At 35.2% G+C, this 17,867-nt stretch overlaps 1 protein-coding gene across 7 annotated transcripts in view; it reads left to right on the top strand.

Moving 5' to 3' along the window:
- Positions 1-17,867, top strand: part of DGKB (diacylglycerol kinase beta) — a 749,649-nt gene that overhangs the window by 154,001 nt on the left and 577,781 nt on the right. For 4 of the 7 annotated variants that reach the window (XM_057504557.1, XM_036894560.2, XM_036894567.2 and 1 more), the window contains exons 4-5: positions 2,960-2,980; positions 12,669-12,822. In XM_057504557.1, coding sequence (XP_057360540.1) covers positions 2,960-2,980; positions 12,669-12,822 — 175 coding nt within the window. The remainder of the gene's footprint in view (positions 1-2,959; positions 2,981-12,668; positions 12,823-17,867) is intronic. The other 3 variants (XM_036894568.2, XM_036894565.2, XM_036894566.2) reach the window with 1 other exon arrangement.

Raw genomic sequence — 17,867 nt, 5'->3', positions numbered from 1 at the left:
AGCGTTGTATGGGAGTAAAAGCAAACTACCTTTGGCAAAAGACCCTTTTGCCTGGCTGTGCTATCTAGCCATCTAGATTTATTTGCTGATTTAAATGTGATTTATTTTTGGTTATCATTGTCACTGTGGTTCTGAATGTTTAGAAGAGCACAGATCTTGGTTATCCTTCAATATTATACTTCTCTGGAATTTATAGAATATTTACATTTTAGTCAAAACCTAACTAAGTTCCAACCTCAAAACTTTGTTTTATAATTTGCTTTCAGTAATTTTAACAGTTAGCTGTTTTCCATGCCATATTTTCTATTCTGTCTACATTCTTACACTGTACCTTTTAAAACTCTTTAACTTAAGATTGCTTTTTGAAAAATAAGGTTTATTATTTAATGCCTAGAAAAATGAGGAAAATAAGGCAACTTAAAGCCATTCCCATTTTCCTGTGTCAGGGAAAAAAGGAATGTATTTTGGCCTACATTTCCCTCACATTTTATTTTCCTAGATGCTATAGACTGAGAAAAAAATGTTGGCAGATAAATTTATAGAACTGTAAATCTCAAAGATTAAGACAGCCAAGTGGGAAAGGTAAAGATGACAACATTGCTGAATTGCTCTAAGACCCAAAAATGTCATTAGTGTTTACATTCCCAGCCATACTTGAAAACATGCAGGTTATTTAATCTATATACAGAGATAAAGCCAGTTTTTTCCTCCTTAAAGAATGCTGCTGGCTATAAATTCAGTTAGAATGTGAGCTTGTATGCAACATAGCCTTTTTGCTTCAATGATTTCTTATTTAAAAGACTCTCAAGACTTAGTCTTACTGATGTTATACATGTCATGAGGATTATCAGTCACTGTATATACTGGATTTATTGAGGTAGTTACTAGATTCATTATTAGACAGATGATGTCAGCCTTTTAAATAATATAATACCTCTCCATAAATGCACAGATCTGCTCTTACAGTGCCTTATAAAATAATGAATAGCTGAAAAGCAAAAACCTTAGATCTCCTTATGGCCCCAAAGTCATTCTACTTTAAAAGCAAAACAACTCATCTTCAGGTTGACAGGTATTTTCCCTTCAGGAGAAAAACTGTAAGTTTATATGACTCTTGTAAACATCAGTACGTATTTTACAAAGCAACCAGGAAATAATTAAGAATATTCAATATTGAGAAAGAAATCTTTGAGGTTCTCTTCAGTCCACAACTTCATCCAATTTATAAAAGGTTACTCTAACAATATGACAGAATTCATACCGTGAATCTACACATGAAGTTATTACTCTCTACTGACCAGTCACATTGAGCCCAAACTTGTTTGGCATAGATGACTACTTAACTGACGCTCTTATACAAGAAAAACTAGAAAAGTGATTCATCTAGTCAGCCTTCAGATAAATAACTAATCTTTTGTTTTCCAAAATGAACATGGCTTGTATCATCCACATAAAAAAATATATTGTCAGGGAGAACAACCTAAGTCTCTGAAATCACTTTTTCCATTACAAAGTAAAACTGCTTAAATGATAGATGCATTATTTTTCTTATTCACTTGAAATACTGAATTTTAAAAAGTACTATGTATAAGCCTTAATCCAAAGAAAATATGACCTGTTTATATCTATTTTAATAGAGAAGAAATGTTAAGTGCAGTGTATGGATGAATCATTTATTTTTCATTTATTTTATATATTTTTGATAATTATTATTTGAAGAAATAAATAATAGAATCAACAAATAAATAAATCTAAACAATGGCTTTAAAGATCCTCTAAGAACAAAAATTTATAAAGGTCTTGAGATTCCCAAACAAATAAGATTATGAAGTTTTTAAATACAGAAACTGATTTTAAGAAAAGTAAAATGACTTTCCCAAGATTAACCAGCTAGGTTCATGACAGTAACCGTAACTAAAGCCTAGTTGCCTGGAATCCCAGTTGAAGACTGATGCTGTCCTCTTCCTTGATTGACTAGAATGCAGAAGAGAAGGAAGGCCTTGGGCAATGAGAAGAATAAGGGGAAGAGCAAGGTATTTTCACATACATTGAATGATTTTGCTTAAGTAATGAGTACAGCATATGCCAGTGTCCATGATCACTAATGACTCATGACTAACAAAGTAAGGTATTCCTACTAGTCTCCACTTAATCTTTTGTGAATACTTTAATGTTAAGAGTATGGTGACAGCTAGTTTGTAGTAGCCATCCAGTCTTAATGTGAGGGTTCACAGTAAAACACAGTAAGGATATCTCAGTTACAAATCATTCATGGGTATAGTGGAATTTGATAATATGAGGGAAACAGTTTGGTATTGAGGGTGTACACAAACACACATACACACACGGATTTCTGATTCAATTTTAATTGTTCCATTGATCTCAAAAGACGTGGGGAGAAATTAAGTAGTGGCATATGTATGGAAAAACATTTATATTTAAAGGCATGGAGAGAGAGCTAGACATGGTGTTAATAGAAGGAAACAATAGGAGTGGGGAATAAGTATGCATAATCTAACATATTTATACATACTGTTATATTTTTATAATCTTAACCGCAAGGCTTTAATCATACTGTGTGTGTTACTAATTGTATTTACCTCATATCAATTAGAACTGTTTGCTTTAAAAGATTGATCTAGTCAGTAATTCTCAAGTTTTAGCTTGCTTCAGAATCACCTTGGTGTCTTCTGAAAACACGGATTTCTGCCTGCTTCCCGCCCTCTCTGTAATTTCTGTGTGTCCATAACTGGGCTCAAACATTTGTATTTCTGTCCGTTTACTAGTTGATGCTTCTGCTGCTGTTTAGGAACCAAATTTTGAGACTCATGGATTTAGGGTGTGTTTTACAATCTATCTATGTAACTTGACCTTTCAGCTAAATTATCAGCAAAATGAGATAATGAGTATAAATTATCTTACATTAACACATGTATTCTTTCTTTCCCTGCATGCACAGAAACAAGACATTCTTAACCAAGTAAGACTTTTTCTTTTCTATTAAAATCTGTCTTTTCTTTCTTTATTCTGATGTGAGCTATGCATTTCTCATCCATAACACTGAACTGTGTTGTACCAGTAAGCTTCATGTAATATGTAAAATTATCTGTAATACTTAAAGTTATAATTGACTGATACTTGTTCAAGCCTAAGTCTCCAATGGAGGAGCTAGATCCAGAGTGTGGGCTTCAGTTTTGTAGAACTCTTGAATTTAATTTTCTGTTTTCACCAAAACATAACCAGGGTCTGATAAATAATTTATTAAATGAAAGTCTTAATTTATTACAGTGAGAGGTTTAAAAATTCCATTTAAATGTAAGTGATAAGGACTATTTATTGGTCTAAATGCTGTTAGAACTGGATGAGGGAAATGTAATTGAAAAGCTACTGACTTTTGCTCTCCTTGGAGAAAGAAGAACTCATCTGTTAGTTCAGCCACTTTCCCCTGGGAAAGTCCATTTTCTAAAGCAAGTTTAAGGTCCATAGTTCAATTGGGTGTTTAGAATTACAGCACATTTTTGTGTTCTTTAACTGGATGTTTCAGTCACACTAAAACACATGACTGGTCTAAAACCATAATGTCATCTCCCTTGGACAATACTGGACATGTAATAGCAGCTTCTTACAAGTTTCCTTGTGGTTTCAGTGACAACTGTAATTTCATCTCCAACATGTTACAGTGCAGTTGATCACATCAAAATTATTTTAACTGACTTAGGTACAGAACTTAACATATTTCAGTCTCCTAGGATGGCACACAGCTGAAATGGCAACCCACGGACTCTGGTAACTTTCACTAGCCTCTTTCAGAGGATGACCTTTCCCTAATCTCATCCCCGACCTTTGTGGAAACCTACTAGCTCACCCAAAGACGCATGGCATGGGTTTCCCCGTATGAGAAGGCAGCTCCTCAGAGTAAAGAGCTGCTTTTATGAGGCTGGCTTTAGCCATTAAAGGGCATTTGTTGAGCGTGCTGGTCAACAAATACACCTTTGTGCACAATCTCCATCCTGATTAGAGGCAGTCTGAAAACTGGTGTCCAGGTTAGCCCTGCCTTTCCCTGAGGTCAGCAGAATGAGTTTCTTCCGTCCTTTCCCTTGCTTAGTCTTTGTTGCATATGCAGTTATGTAGTAGGTTTGCAATTTCTGTTGCAGGATAGAACAGGGAAAGCTGAGGGTAGCCAAATGTAAAAAACAGAATGAGGGCATGCATATTTATTGCACTGTGCATGTTCTCTGCCTGTCAGTGTTCTGTGAATGTAGGATATTTTCTTTACATTTCCTGTCATTAGATGATCCTTGACCCACTGCTGAGTTACTTTTGCCTAGCTCCCTGGGCTTCCCTTATCTTTCACTTGGTACTTCCTACTGTAGTTTCTGTTAATTTGTGTACCCTTTCGGACAAGTGATTTGCTTCAAACCCTTAATAGGAAACCTGGGAATTTAGAACCTACATTTTGTAGTGCTGCTACCTTATGTAGTATTTTAAGTGTCTTTAACAAGGATATTGACACTGATATAATTATTAGCAATGATAGAAACACCCTTTTATTGTAAGCTATGATTGTCCTTCTACAAACAAATTCAACCTTGCCCACTAAAGAAAGTATCTAGGAAGTATAACAGAGAAACCTGGTCTTAGGAGTTCAGCTGAACTGAGTTCAGATCCCCCATGTGCTCATATTAGAAGGTCTTTGACAAGTTAGTCCATCTCTCCTAGCCTCAGTTTGCTCACCTATAAAGAGAAGAGAGTATTGGCTTTTTGAGTGGTTAAAAGGGTTTAATTCTAAAGTAGACATAAAATAATCATTTCTGTGTCAGACATATAGGTGTTCTATTGATGTTTAAAGGCAGTGGCTATTGGTCAGAGTTTATGATCAATATTATTTCCTACCAAAGTTCTGAAATATATATGGAAGGTGAAAGTGAGAATATCTGAGAAATACCCCTAGCCAATCCTGTAACTTTAATTTTCTCAGAGCCTAACTTTTCTCATCTATAAAGCAAAGATAACTAATGTCTTTTCCAACTCTAATTTTCTTCTACCACAAGGTATGAGTAGAGGACATAATATGTGACTTGCTTCCCCCGCAAAGCCTGACTGCAATGAAGAATGCTATCCTGGGAGTAGCTTTATTTGTCTGTTGTATTTGCTGCATCCTCTACAACTACATAAATGCCAGGATAATTAGTTAGCAAGGAATGGAAGTTACATGTTAACCAGTATTTCTGCTTCTCTTCCTTATTATTATCAGCACAGTTTCAGTCATCTTCCTCTTATCAAACCCACAACCAGAACACAATTTTGAAAACACACCATCAAATGGCATAATACAGTGCCTATAATTCTGTTATTAACCTGATATTGACTATGCATTAATTATTGTTGCAATATATAGTAACTTCCATTTCAATATGTAGCCTCAGTTTTTTTGCCTTGATACTCATAGAATTGTTATAACAGAATAAAACTATGTCCAACAATTTGAGAAGATACACGGATGCTTATGAGATTAATTGCATCATATAATTAAATCAATTTGAATGGCTTCTTGAAGATTTCTAGTAATTGCACCGAGGATCGATTCTCAACCTTTATAAAATATACACTATCTTATACCTATGAAAGATTTAGAATTTGAGAAGGACCACCTGCTGTATCTTATCCTAAAAAGCTTAGATTCATGATTTTACTGCTTCAAGTGGCTAGGTGATATCTGTCACAGTTGATCTACTTCTCCCCAGCTTTCTATGATAAATATACAGAAATTTAAAAACAGGTAAATATTTATCAATTATACTAATTGCTTCCAATTGCTTTTTCTACAAATGAGTTTTTAAAACAAGCTTAAATAATTTGGAAAATAAACTAGTAACTCTCTTTAGTTTAATAATAACAGCCAGCTTTGGACTGTGTTATTTAAATACTCTATGTAGATTATTCTTTCATTCCTTTCACCGTATTTATTAAACAATTTATGTAAGAGTTAAAAACCATGTGAGAGAGAAGTGAGGCTGGGATCTTCAGGTGACTTTTTTGCACTTTTCCAAGGACAACTAGAACAAACATTTTAGGTGTTTGCTGCAGCTAAAGCTTATTTTTACAGCTTGTCTGTCGTTTGTGTGTCTTATCAACAGGAGAACTTTTTTGAGCAGAAGAGCACTGAAGGACACTAGGGAAAAGTAACTGTACAAGTTTGGGTAGAGAAGCTTAGACCATCTAAGGATTTTAAGTTTTTTTAGTAGGTAAAGTAAATCATCAATAACATTTATAAGATCAACACACTAAAAATTTTCTATTTATCAAAATACTACCAAAAGCAATGTGGACAATAGACTTAGGTGGAAAAGAAGACCAGGCTTGAGTTATTGAAGCAGTCCAATCAAGTGATGAAAAATGGCATGGCAATTGGGATTATAATGAAAGCTGGGTACAGAATTAGAACACATTTCAAAGACACAACCAAAAGTAATAGGTTGCACTTAGAATGTCTCAGGGTATGAAAAGAGTTACAGTCAACTCAAGAGTTGTCAAGATTCAGGAACTGAATAGATATACTAGTACTTTTCATTTTTATACTTTATTTTATATCCTTTTTTTCAGAATTGGCATGCTTACTGATAGACTAGTCAATTTATTCAAAGTGATGAATCAGCTTTCTAGTAATAGATATAGAAATAAATATTGGAATGGAAATAGACAAAAAAAAGTTTTTAAGTTATTGTCTGCCTCTGGGCTCTTTTTCCCAGTAGCTAGCACAGTATCATACACAGAGCAGTCAATCATGTATCTTGCATCATGTGTGAATATTGGAAAATCTGTCTATAAATTATACTTTAATTATAACATTATGGGCTTAGAATATTTAGGTCCTTGGGACTAACTAGGAGCTATTGACTTTGGGCAATTTACTTTTTTGAGCCTCAGTTTTATCATTTATGAAATAGAAGTAGTAATAGCTTCTATTCACTGGGTTATTGTGAAGATTAAAGTAGAGCATATACATAAAATCCTTAGCGCAATTTCTAGGACGCAGTAACATTTAGATCATATTTTCATTTAATCAGGTTTCTAATATCATCTTTCCACTTATGGATAATATAGCATATTGCTGACTATAAAGATTAAATGGAGAAGTTTGGCATAAAAACACCCCCAATGAGAGATAAACATACAGAAAATGAGAAAAGCCTTTAGGAAAGGAAGAAGCTATTGGACTGCTTCCCAAATGCAATTATTACACTTATAATGTAGACTAGATATTGTGTCTGGCCCTGTGGAAGAAACAAAAATGTCCAAGATGGTCTTTGCTATCAAAACTGTCAAACTGATTAATCTGTTTTACAGATTGCTTCAACTCAGGGAATTCTTACACCCTGAAGATAATTAGTGGATTCCCTGACCCAGTGGTAAAATTTCAGTCCATTCCTTTAATACGCTAACTATTTTCTGCTCTTCTATACTTTCCCAGCTTGATGATTCCTCTCAGTATTGACCATGGTAGATTTGAGTTTTGATGGATTAAAAAGAATGGTATTTATGGAATGCTATCTATTTGAATCCTTCCAAGTTCTTGGTTATTTTGTTATCACTAGTTTTGTTGATTTTCTTTTGCTTTAATGTGCTATAATATTAAATATATGCCATATATTCTCATACTTATACTCATTTGAGATTTATCAAGTGAAAGAATATATTCCTGCCAAGAGCATTTTGTTTACTCTATTTTATAAATTCTTATCATCCCACCTGAATTGATTTTTATTTCTTGTCATATTGCTTACAAAAAAGTAATTCAGTGAAATTTTGCTCTTTAGCTATCCCAGTGTATATACCTAAAATATATAACAAGGATGTACCGTGTAAAAGACAATGATAAGCACTATGCAATGCCAAGTTGTGTTGGATCTTACAGTCTAGCAGGGAAGAAGATACACATATAATATGCCTGTACACATACCTGCATTAAGAGAACTCCCTTTGGATATTGCCTTTTAAAGTGAACACACAAGGAAGCAATAATTTAAAAACTGGCATTGTTAGTGAAAATTGCATAGGCATAGTTTTTCAAGACATCTTTATTAGGTTTTATTTTTTGAGAAGAAAATAGCTTTAGTGCCTTTATGTATGTGTTTCAGTGACAGCTCACATCTGTCCTACTGACAACTCTGAAAAATAGACATAGTAGATTAAATGGATTCCAACTGAAGTAGGAAAGCTAGTTGGATACAGACTACTGATTACAAGATACACTGAAAATCATGATAAAAACATTCTTAGAATTCTTCCAATCCCTTGTTCGCATTTTGTAATTACTAAAGCAACTTGGAGTAGCATTGTTTTATTCTTGCCATAGCCATCCTTCACTAAAAAACACATTTCTAATTTTCTCTCTGTTGAGTCTTAATAAATATTAGTCTTAGTTAAGGCTACAATTTAATGGATTATGTGCCTCTGAGGTGGTATAAATTTTTCATTTGTCAAAGCTGATATTAAATACATGCCAGGTTTTCTCTCTTTCTTTTTAAAAGGTTTCTACATGGAAGTTAATAAGTGACTGTCAGGGAGCTCTCCTCAGTTTGAAGTAATGAGCAATCAGTTGCAGTACAAGAATAGCATAAGAAGTGAGACATTTAAAAAATGCCGATTTTTCTGAAAGTATTTTAATATCAAAAATGTGTATTTGGAATTTCAGGAAGTTAGTGATACTACACATGAATTTATATGCTTTGGCTCAATGGACTTTATGTCAATTTTCAATTTAACATAATTAGCTAATGGTCTAAACTAGAAATAAATATTGGAATGGAAATAGAGAAAGAAAACTTTTAAGTTATTGTCTGCCTCTGGGCTCTTTTTCCCAGTAGCTAGCACAGTATCATACACAGAGCAGTCAATCAACACTTGATAAATGAATTGAAGTCCTTTCCTTGTTCAATGTTTTAGTTAGTTACTTAATCTATAATAGCTCAGTGATTCACTTTTGTCTTCTAAAGGTCATTTATTAGCTGTGTAAAGTTTGTTTTGTTGAAAATGTGAAAGTTGAACTTGGAATATCTTTTGTCTGATATAGTTTTATTATGGTCATATGATCTTGGTAAAATATGTCAGATCATGTAGTTTCCTGCTGCAAATCTTCAGTGACTGCTGATTCCACTCCACCTTAAAGCCCTAACCCCTTACTTATGGTCTAATATCCTCCATGATCTGCCTGTTCACACACCAGCCAAGATCATATCTTTAACTTTACTTCCTACTACTCTTGTCCTCCCTCACTCCTGCTTCAGTCTCCTGTTCATCTTTACTGGTTCCTATAGAAATCGCTCTAATATAGGAGTGTTTTTACATCTCAGGATATTTGCACTGCCTGTTTTATCTATCTGGAATGTTCTTTCTCCAAATAAGTGCAAAGCTCTTGACTTCATCTCCCTGAAATCTATATTCAAAGAACATATTCACATTTCCTAAGCATCAGAGTTAACTGCAAGCACTCAAAATATGTAAGCAACTTTTCCTTCTTTATTTTTTCTATAACACTTAATATCATCAGGTATTGTACATTTAGCTTATTTATTCTGCTATTTTCTCATTCCCTTCCTTAGAAGACAAGCCCCCTGATGGAAGGATTTTTTGCATTTTCCAGTAACATTTTTACCCCAACACCTAGAACAGATCTCAGTTCAAAGTGGGTGCACAATGAACATTTGCTGAACATGAGAAAATCTCCATCCTGGAACTGCCAAAATAAAGTAATGATAGAATGATGACATTTATTTTCATTCACTTTGAATATACTTGGATGAATACTAGTGTTATTTCTTTAGTATTAACAGGGATTTAAAAACAAAGGATCCAGATGGTAGGATATAATAATGAAAGGCGTATAGAAATGTGTTTTGAATTTGTGCCAATTTGGCAGAACATCTGAGCAGCTTCCTCAAGTCAGTATTCTTTACAGATTCTCTCTTATCTCCATAAATAGTCTGTGACTGCTTCTTAAGGAAAAAGAAATGAAAAAGCAGTTTTCAAATTTTTAAACGTTTGGTATATGTGTCTCTGAGCTTACAGCCAATTTGATTTTTGAGCTTTCATTCAATTAAATCCAAGCCAATTTTTTTCATTAGTGTTTCCATTGATATGCATATAAATGATCTCATTCTATTTAAAGGTCACAATCTTCGAAAAAACAATTCTAATGCTCCTACATGACAGCAGGAGAAAATAAGATACCTAAGTTTGGAAATGTTTTGCTGAGTCATGAGACAAAGGAAATGTATAGATTGAGGACAGTACCCACTTACAGAAATGCTTGATGTTTTGGGCAACATAATATGTTAGAAGAGATTTGAAAATCTTTCACTAATAAGAAAGGGAGATGAGCTAACCAGGGAAGGCACTGAAGAGTAATTCCTCCATGAACTGGAGATAACTGAAGCAGCTAATTTTCGGATTTAAATAAGTTTGGCTTTTGCAACATGGTAAGCTGTGTGTCATTACCAGAAATGTAACAGGAAATTTGCTTCCACCAAGGTAGCAAAGAAGTTGGAAAAAGAAGTTTATGTCATCAGTAAACCTTCAGTAACAAATAGGATGACATCTCAGAGAGCATTTATGAACTGAGGAAATTTTGATTCTATTTTTATGTTTATAAAAGGCTTTTGTTTTTTAAATATATCTGTTCATAAATCCTTACTTTCTGAAAGCAGTAATTTGTCATTGTTACCCATTACAGTACAATTATAGCAAAGTAGCTAAAAAACACACAAAGTGCAGGTTTGATTTGAGAAGATGCAATGAACTTTCCAGTTTTCTGGACTAACAAAGAGAAGGGCAAATTAAGATAGTAAAAAATCCATCTCGCTTCAAACCAGTACTTCCTTTCACTTATTCCTCTTGTTTTATTATTTCACTTATTTTATATACTGCATGCCCAAGGGTATGTTAAGTGCTTTACATCGATTTATTATTACATTTGGATGACATTCCTGAATGGTTGATCTTACACATTGCTCTTATGGAAGAAATTAAGCTTTAGAGCCATCAGAGTAAGCTGTTTTTCTGCTTGCTGAGCAAGGGAGAGCTGCAATACTTGAGTAGGTTCAGAGGTTTTCCTGTACACCAGTATAAACTTCTGAAGTGCTCTTCTGAGAATGAATAACCAAAGCAAGGCTAAATTAAACTAAAAATATCAGATTAAGATGTAGGCAGAGTCTTGGAACTATTATTAAACAAAGTGAAATGTTTGGTTTTGTTTTTTATTGGTTTGAGATATGTTAGATGCAAAAGCATACAGAATACATATATTTATTGGCATATGATCTAATACACAGAAATTTACTTTCTCTAATGATATCCCTGTATGTCATACTCCATTTTAGGTTTATTCAAAATAGTAAATAATAAAATTGGTCATTTTTTGCCACCTTACTCCAATATTATTGCATAGGAAAAGTGGAATTTTTCTATCCAAAATAGCTGTTTAAGGAATTAATTTTATTCTGCCAGGAGTTTGAACAAAATTAAGAGCATCACTCTGCCAAAATTCATTTTTGTCCTATTTTTAGTTTCACCTCAGTTACATTAAACTGGACAAGAAAAAAATATCCTTCAATGGTTCTTATGTGGCCCATTGTCCTTGTACTTCCTTGATCTCAACAGATGTGGCTTTTTTCCAGCTTCTCTGTAGGTTTCCACCTAGTCCCTTCCAGTGGTCTGCTGGCTAGGATCTAACACAACTCCACTGACCTTCTTTTACATGTGGTCTACATCTAGTTCCCAGGAAACATTCATGCATCCCCATCCCTGCAGCCATGGAGTGTGGGCCGAGTCCAGTACAGTATCATTCACTTGCCTTTGTTCCAAAGCTCCTGCACCCTTGTCCTCTGTTTTCCAAGTAGAACTCAGATTCTTTCCACTGTCCTCCTTTGCTTGGAGAAAGCAAGCTGTCTGGGGGGCTCCTTTGAAGCCTTCTCATTAACTTGAGGAGAAAGGGTGGCCTCCACCACCACTTCCCCATGCACACATGTCCACTCTCTTACAGATGTGCAGTGAGTCAGGATAGGCAAGGATCTTGAAAAAGGTTTCTTTGAAAGTCTGCATAGGAAGTTTAGTCATAGAATTTCACTTTGGAATTTTATTTCAATTGATCTTAAGGTAAAATTTTAATGTTAACCACTCTTTCCAATCGTCAAAACCATTCACCATTAGAAACAAGGAAAGGAAATAAAGAAAACTCATTTTTTCAGAGTCATCATGCTCTGTTCATTCATGACTCTGCATTAGCTTGTTCAATTATCTGATTTAATCATTACAACTGTGGAAGCAGGGATATTATTCCCAATTTACAGGTGAGGAAACTAAGTTTCAAAGAGTACATGTTTTTAAGGTGATACAGATACTGTGGAAATAGAACTGTCTGGAAAATCCGTGCTTTTCTTGCTGTACTGCCACAGGTAAGAAAAATGTATCTAATCACCAGTGTCGGCCTAGGATCTATTTCTGAGAAAGTTACCTTCCTTTTTTATACAGCTTGCACCTAAAAATGTTTTTGAGGTCATTTCTACTACTAACGGTTTTGAGCAAAGCATGCAATGTTAACATAGCACAAAATTGTTGACAAAATGTTAATGTAACTGAGTCTTAAAGTGTATGTTTAAAATTTTTTTCAGACAATAGATTTTGAAGGTTTCAAGCTATTTATGAAGACGTTCCTGGAAGCCGAGCTTCCCGATGATTTCACGGCACACCTTTTCATGTCGTTTAGCAACAAGTTTCCTCATTCTAGTCCAATGGTAAAAAGTAAGCCTGCTCTCCTTTCAGGTGGTAAGTGTAATTGTTTGCTTTAAAATTTTGTATAAAATAAAAACCTCAAGGGGAAAATCAATATCTAGTTGTCTGTAAGAAAAGAAATGTTTTGCTTAAAAAATACCTTTTGCAGAATGTATACTTTCTTACTAAGACTGTTTGAAGTACTTAAAATCTCTCCTACATAATAATAGTTAAATATTAGAGAAAATGTACTTTATCATTATCCACCATTTGTCATTCAGTGTCTTATAAGTCTATGTTTAGGTAATAATTTTATGAGATACTTCCATCAAATATGGAAAAGTGCTCTTTTAAATGACTGGATAAATATGGAAGTTTGATGTATGGAAATGTAATGACAGAACAGTTATATAAAGAAAACATAATATTTAATGTCAATTGTGCAAACTACCAACATATTTGCACAGGAAGGAGTTTAGATTTTTCTCCTAGATACTTAGTTAAATTTTTGTCACCATAGAGAATGATCAGTCCCAACATAATGGATAGCTTTTTAGAGATGTCCAATGCATTAATACCTGTTGCTAATTGTATTTATCTCCATCCAGTAAGGAAAACAGAAACCTCTCACTGTATTACCCTAGAGAATGTAAAATAGGAAATTGGTTAAACCATGTTGGAGGGTTGAAAAAGCAAAGAGGAACAGTAAGGTAGTGCAGAGGTAGAACCACAGAGAGCAGCTGCTGTCCCTACGCTGGAATAATCAGCACCCAGAAGCTTGGATAAAAGACCTCTTTGAACCTAGGTGAGAGGGTGTTCCCTGGAGGGTCCCACCCTGGACTTCTGGCAGGGGATCTTGCAGGATCCTGCTGACTCTGATAGCTCAGGAGCTCACAAGGGGACCACAGTCCTGGGAGTAAGACTCCAGAGGAACGTCACCACGGTCTTTTCAGGATAATGTAGGGGGAGCTCACTGTGCCTTTCTTGGTGTGGATTAAGCTGGAGACCAGAGCCTGTTTGCTCTGGAACCATGTGCTGTGAGGGTAAAATGCTGCAAAGAGCTAATAAAAAGTGCAGCCGACTGGCCGCAGCCAGCCCCCTCTGCTTCCTTCCTTCTCAGGCTCTGGTGTCCCCTGTGGAGTCAATGAGGACCCCGCTGGCAGTGGAGACTGGTAGTCTGCAGTAGGGTTTCTCAAACTCAGGACTCTTTTGGGATCTTAAAAATTACTGAGGACCTCAGAGAGCTTTGGTTGGTGAGGTTATATCTATTGCTATTTACCATATTAAATATGAGACATTCCAAAAACACTAACCAGCCTATGACATGTTAACAAGAATAACATGTTTTTATGAAAAGTAACTTGAAAAACAAAACAAAATAGGGAAAAGAGTAGCACTGCTTTGCATTGTTGCAAATTTCTTTAATGTCTGGCTTCATAGAAGACAGTTGGAGAATCATATCTGCTTCTGTGGTTGCCATGTCATATGCCAGGTGTCCTCTTGAAAATTCTGTACACTCATGAGAGAATGAGAGTGAAGAAATGAATGATGTTTCAGAATCATCACTGAAACATTGTCACCTTACAAGCTCTGTGGCGGGGGCCCCGGAAATCCCAGGGAGCCACTGGTCTAGAGACTTCCAGCCCTAGCATCACAAAGCAGAAGACTGAAGTATGGGTCAAGAGATGAGGAAACATTTAATAATTGGCACTCTAAGAAAGAAAATTTTAAAACATGCAATTAAGAAATAGGTGGTTGAGCCATAAGCAAGACGTAGGCGATCTGAAGAATCCACGCTGTAAGGCCTTGGGCTGTGTTGTTTCCCTTTCTATTAATGAAGCAAGGTATTTTTCTCAGAGTAGTCACATGCTGGTCTAAGCTTTTTAAAAAAAGTGTGCACCTTCCACATGATATATATGGACCCTTCAAAATATATAACAATTAATATATGTATCATGATCTTTAATTACCCATAAAATACTTTTAGTTCCTTACATAATTCCCTACATATCAGGAGTTGAGAAAACTCTCTACCCTTGCTGTTTTCTCTGAATGAATTCCATTTGGTTTGTCCTTAAGTTGTGATACCAGAGTTCTGGGCTGAATATTTTAAAAGGGGACAATTCCTTACTTCGATCTAGAAATTAAAACTTCCCTGTTCTCCATTTCGCGCTAAATGGAAATGCACATACCATAGACTGAATCAAATTACAAAGCTGTCCCTTATCTAATTTTATACTAGTGTCTTGGGTTTTGAGAAAGAAGAAAGGGAAGCATTTTTTGATACGCTATCTGTCTGAGTAATTGTGTCAGACTTGGAGGAAAGAGAATTCTAATTACTTAGATAGTTGTTCAAGAAATTCAGATCTCAAACCCTCTTTTCTTCATTTAGCATATTGGAAATACTACACAGAAGATGCCAAATTCTCAAGGAGTAGAAATCAAATTAGTTTTCAAAATTGAAAAAAGCATTAAGAAATAACAGCTTGTACTTCATTTGGGACAATCACAAACTCTGCACAGACATACTTGAAAGGAATTGCAAGATGGGCTGTGTAAGTTTTGTGCAGCAATAATAAATGAAACTGTGATTCCTTTTCAAGGTTTAGCCTCATTTTACAACAAGTGCATAGTGTTCTTTGTAGGACTGTTCCTAATTTTATGTACTTTTCAGCTGTACCTCTGATAGTTTTTGTTGTTTTTCTCTGGGGAATAAGGAACACTAGACAATAATAACATTTTCAAGGCCTGGGGTAAGCCTTGTCTGAAAATGAAAAATAAATGTATTTTTATTCCTAGAACCTTGCTTTGCAATAATCTAAGTTATCTACACAAGAAGTATTCGTGGTTGAAAAAAAATCACATTTTTTTTTTAAACAGAGAGGTGCTATACTCTTCTTAGTTTATCCTCTCCCGGAGTTCACCAGATTGCATTACCACATTGCTGTCATCAGGAGTAAGATAGCTCTTCTTGACTCTGTGTATCACCTGAACAATAAGGGCTTCTCAGTAAAAAGCAAAACTAAAATGGAAAGAATGTTCTTGTTTATGAATGAAAATCATATAGGGGATATGGTAAAAGTAAAACATTTAGTTTTTGTAGAATAAAAACTTTAAAAATAATTATAAATAGGTATAAAGTTTGTATGTGTGTGTGTGGTTTGTTTGGACTTGGTTTCGTTGAACTTGGAGTACTTGATCCATCTGGCATTTTGTGTAGTGGGCAATTTATTTATTTATTTATTTGTGGAACATATTTTTGAGTATAAGTGTCTCTTATCACCTATTTAAATATAGGATGATTACTTCTACTGTTCCCATGTTCACTTTTAATATTTGAGGATATCCTCAGTACACTTTTCAGCTTTTTCATAACCTCTTCTGTTTCATTGTAAATGCTAGGTCCCTAATTCCTTCCCTCTTTGCTAGTCTGATGACCAACTTCTGGTCTTATGTTTATCCCTAGAATCTACCATTTAAGCTACTCTCTTTACAGAGTCATTTAATCATTTGAAAACTGTTTTCTGAAAGAGGCTTACAAACCCTTAACCACGAATCAATGTTATGATCTCATATTTCAGTCTCTGTAACATGTATGCTGAGCATAAGCAGAGAAATTTTATAAATATGTAGATTGTTGCCACTACAAATTCATAACACCCAGTATTAACATGGCCTTAACACTTCAGTTTTTAAAAAAATCTATTGTAAAAAGTATTTATTCTTGATACTGTCACCTAGGCCAATTAGGTTAAATTTTCCAAACCTCCTTTAGCTTACTCAAGTCTTTCCCTCCTTCTAAATAGATGAGTTTTTTCACATCATTCAAAAAAGGAGGCACATGTAACATAAAATGCCTCTGCTATTCCCACACAACCCAGAACTGTTTCTTTGGCTCACAGAAAATGCATATTGTATTCCAGATGTATCTTCATCTAGATGTCCCATAAGGAATCAAACTAAATATGAGTGAAAGTCAAATAATTATATTCTGCCCAAATGTAATTCTGTTCCTAGCTTTCTTTTGGTGAATGGAACCCAAGTACCTATCAATTACCCAACCCTAAAATCTTGGACTCTTCCTACCCTCTAGTGCCTCATTCCTTCTGCTTAGTTTGTCAACAAACACTATTGCTCATTTTGACTTCTCAAACATTCTGCCATCATCAGTTTTATTCATGTTTGTGTCACAAATTATCAACTAGCATGGTTCCCAGCTGGGCCCTGACATCCCATCTCCAAAATGTTCTTCCTAACACAGAAACCTGATTATATTTCTCCTGAGTTTCCAAGCTTCATACATTCACAAATCACCTCATGGAAGGTTTTCTGAACTTTCATTTTCCAAGTAAACTTAAATTCTTGTTATGTAAAGCTGATTAAAGCCGAGTTGGTTTGATGTGGGGAGGGAGTGCAGGAGAGATATGAGTATAGGGAGTTCTGGGCACCCTGCCTTAACCCCACCTTTTTAGACACCCCCTCTTAAAGTGCTCTGCATGAGACTCCAGGGCCTGGACAATGCAGTCAAGAAGATGATACAATCTGAATTCCATAGCATTAAGCCCAAAGCCATGCAGTTTAGAGTCTGCCTGCAGGCCTAGTTCTCTCTCCTTGCTTCCTGCACTCTGAATCCTTTTCATATCCAGCTCTTTGATGTGATTAAACCTCCTCTGCTTACTCAGGACTCTGTGCTTTCCTGAATGATGTTCTCTCTGCCCTTATCTCACAGCAAAACCCAACAACTTCTGTCCTCAGCTAATGCTTCATTCTTATTCAATAGTACATGCCATGTCCCATGCTAGGAATGTAATGATCAATAAGATGGGATACCTAGAGTGTTCAAGTGGGAAGGAACCTGGGAACCCTTGTCAAAGTTGCACCATCTGACTCGTGTAGAATAGCTGGTGTATCCCTGCCCCTCCTGCCTATGCCAATTCTGCACAGAAACTCCAGGAATTAACTGCCTTCAGCTAAATTACCTTTTTTTTTTTGCAGAGGATAGCAATGAACAGCACTACTTAGTTACTGTTACTTTCTCTAAAAAAGTAGTAACTGACAGAGAATGTAATATTGTTTATTAGCTGGTTCAGGCACTCATA

This window comes from Manis pentadactyla, chromosome 7, assembly GCF_030020395.1.
Source record: "Manis pentadactyla isolate mManPen7 chromosome 7, mManPen7.hap1, whole genome shotgun sequence".
Taxonomy (NCBI): Eukaryota; Metazoa; Chordata; class Mammalia; order Pholidota; family Manidae; genus Manis; species Manis pentadactyla.
The sequence above is the reverse complement of the archived record's forward strand: the minus strand, read 5'-3'. Positions and strand labels throughout refer to the sequence as shown.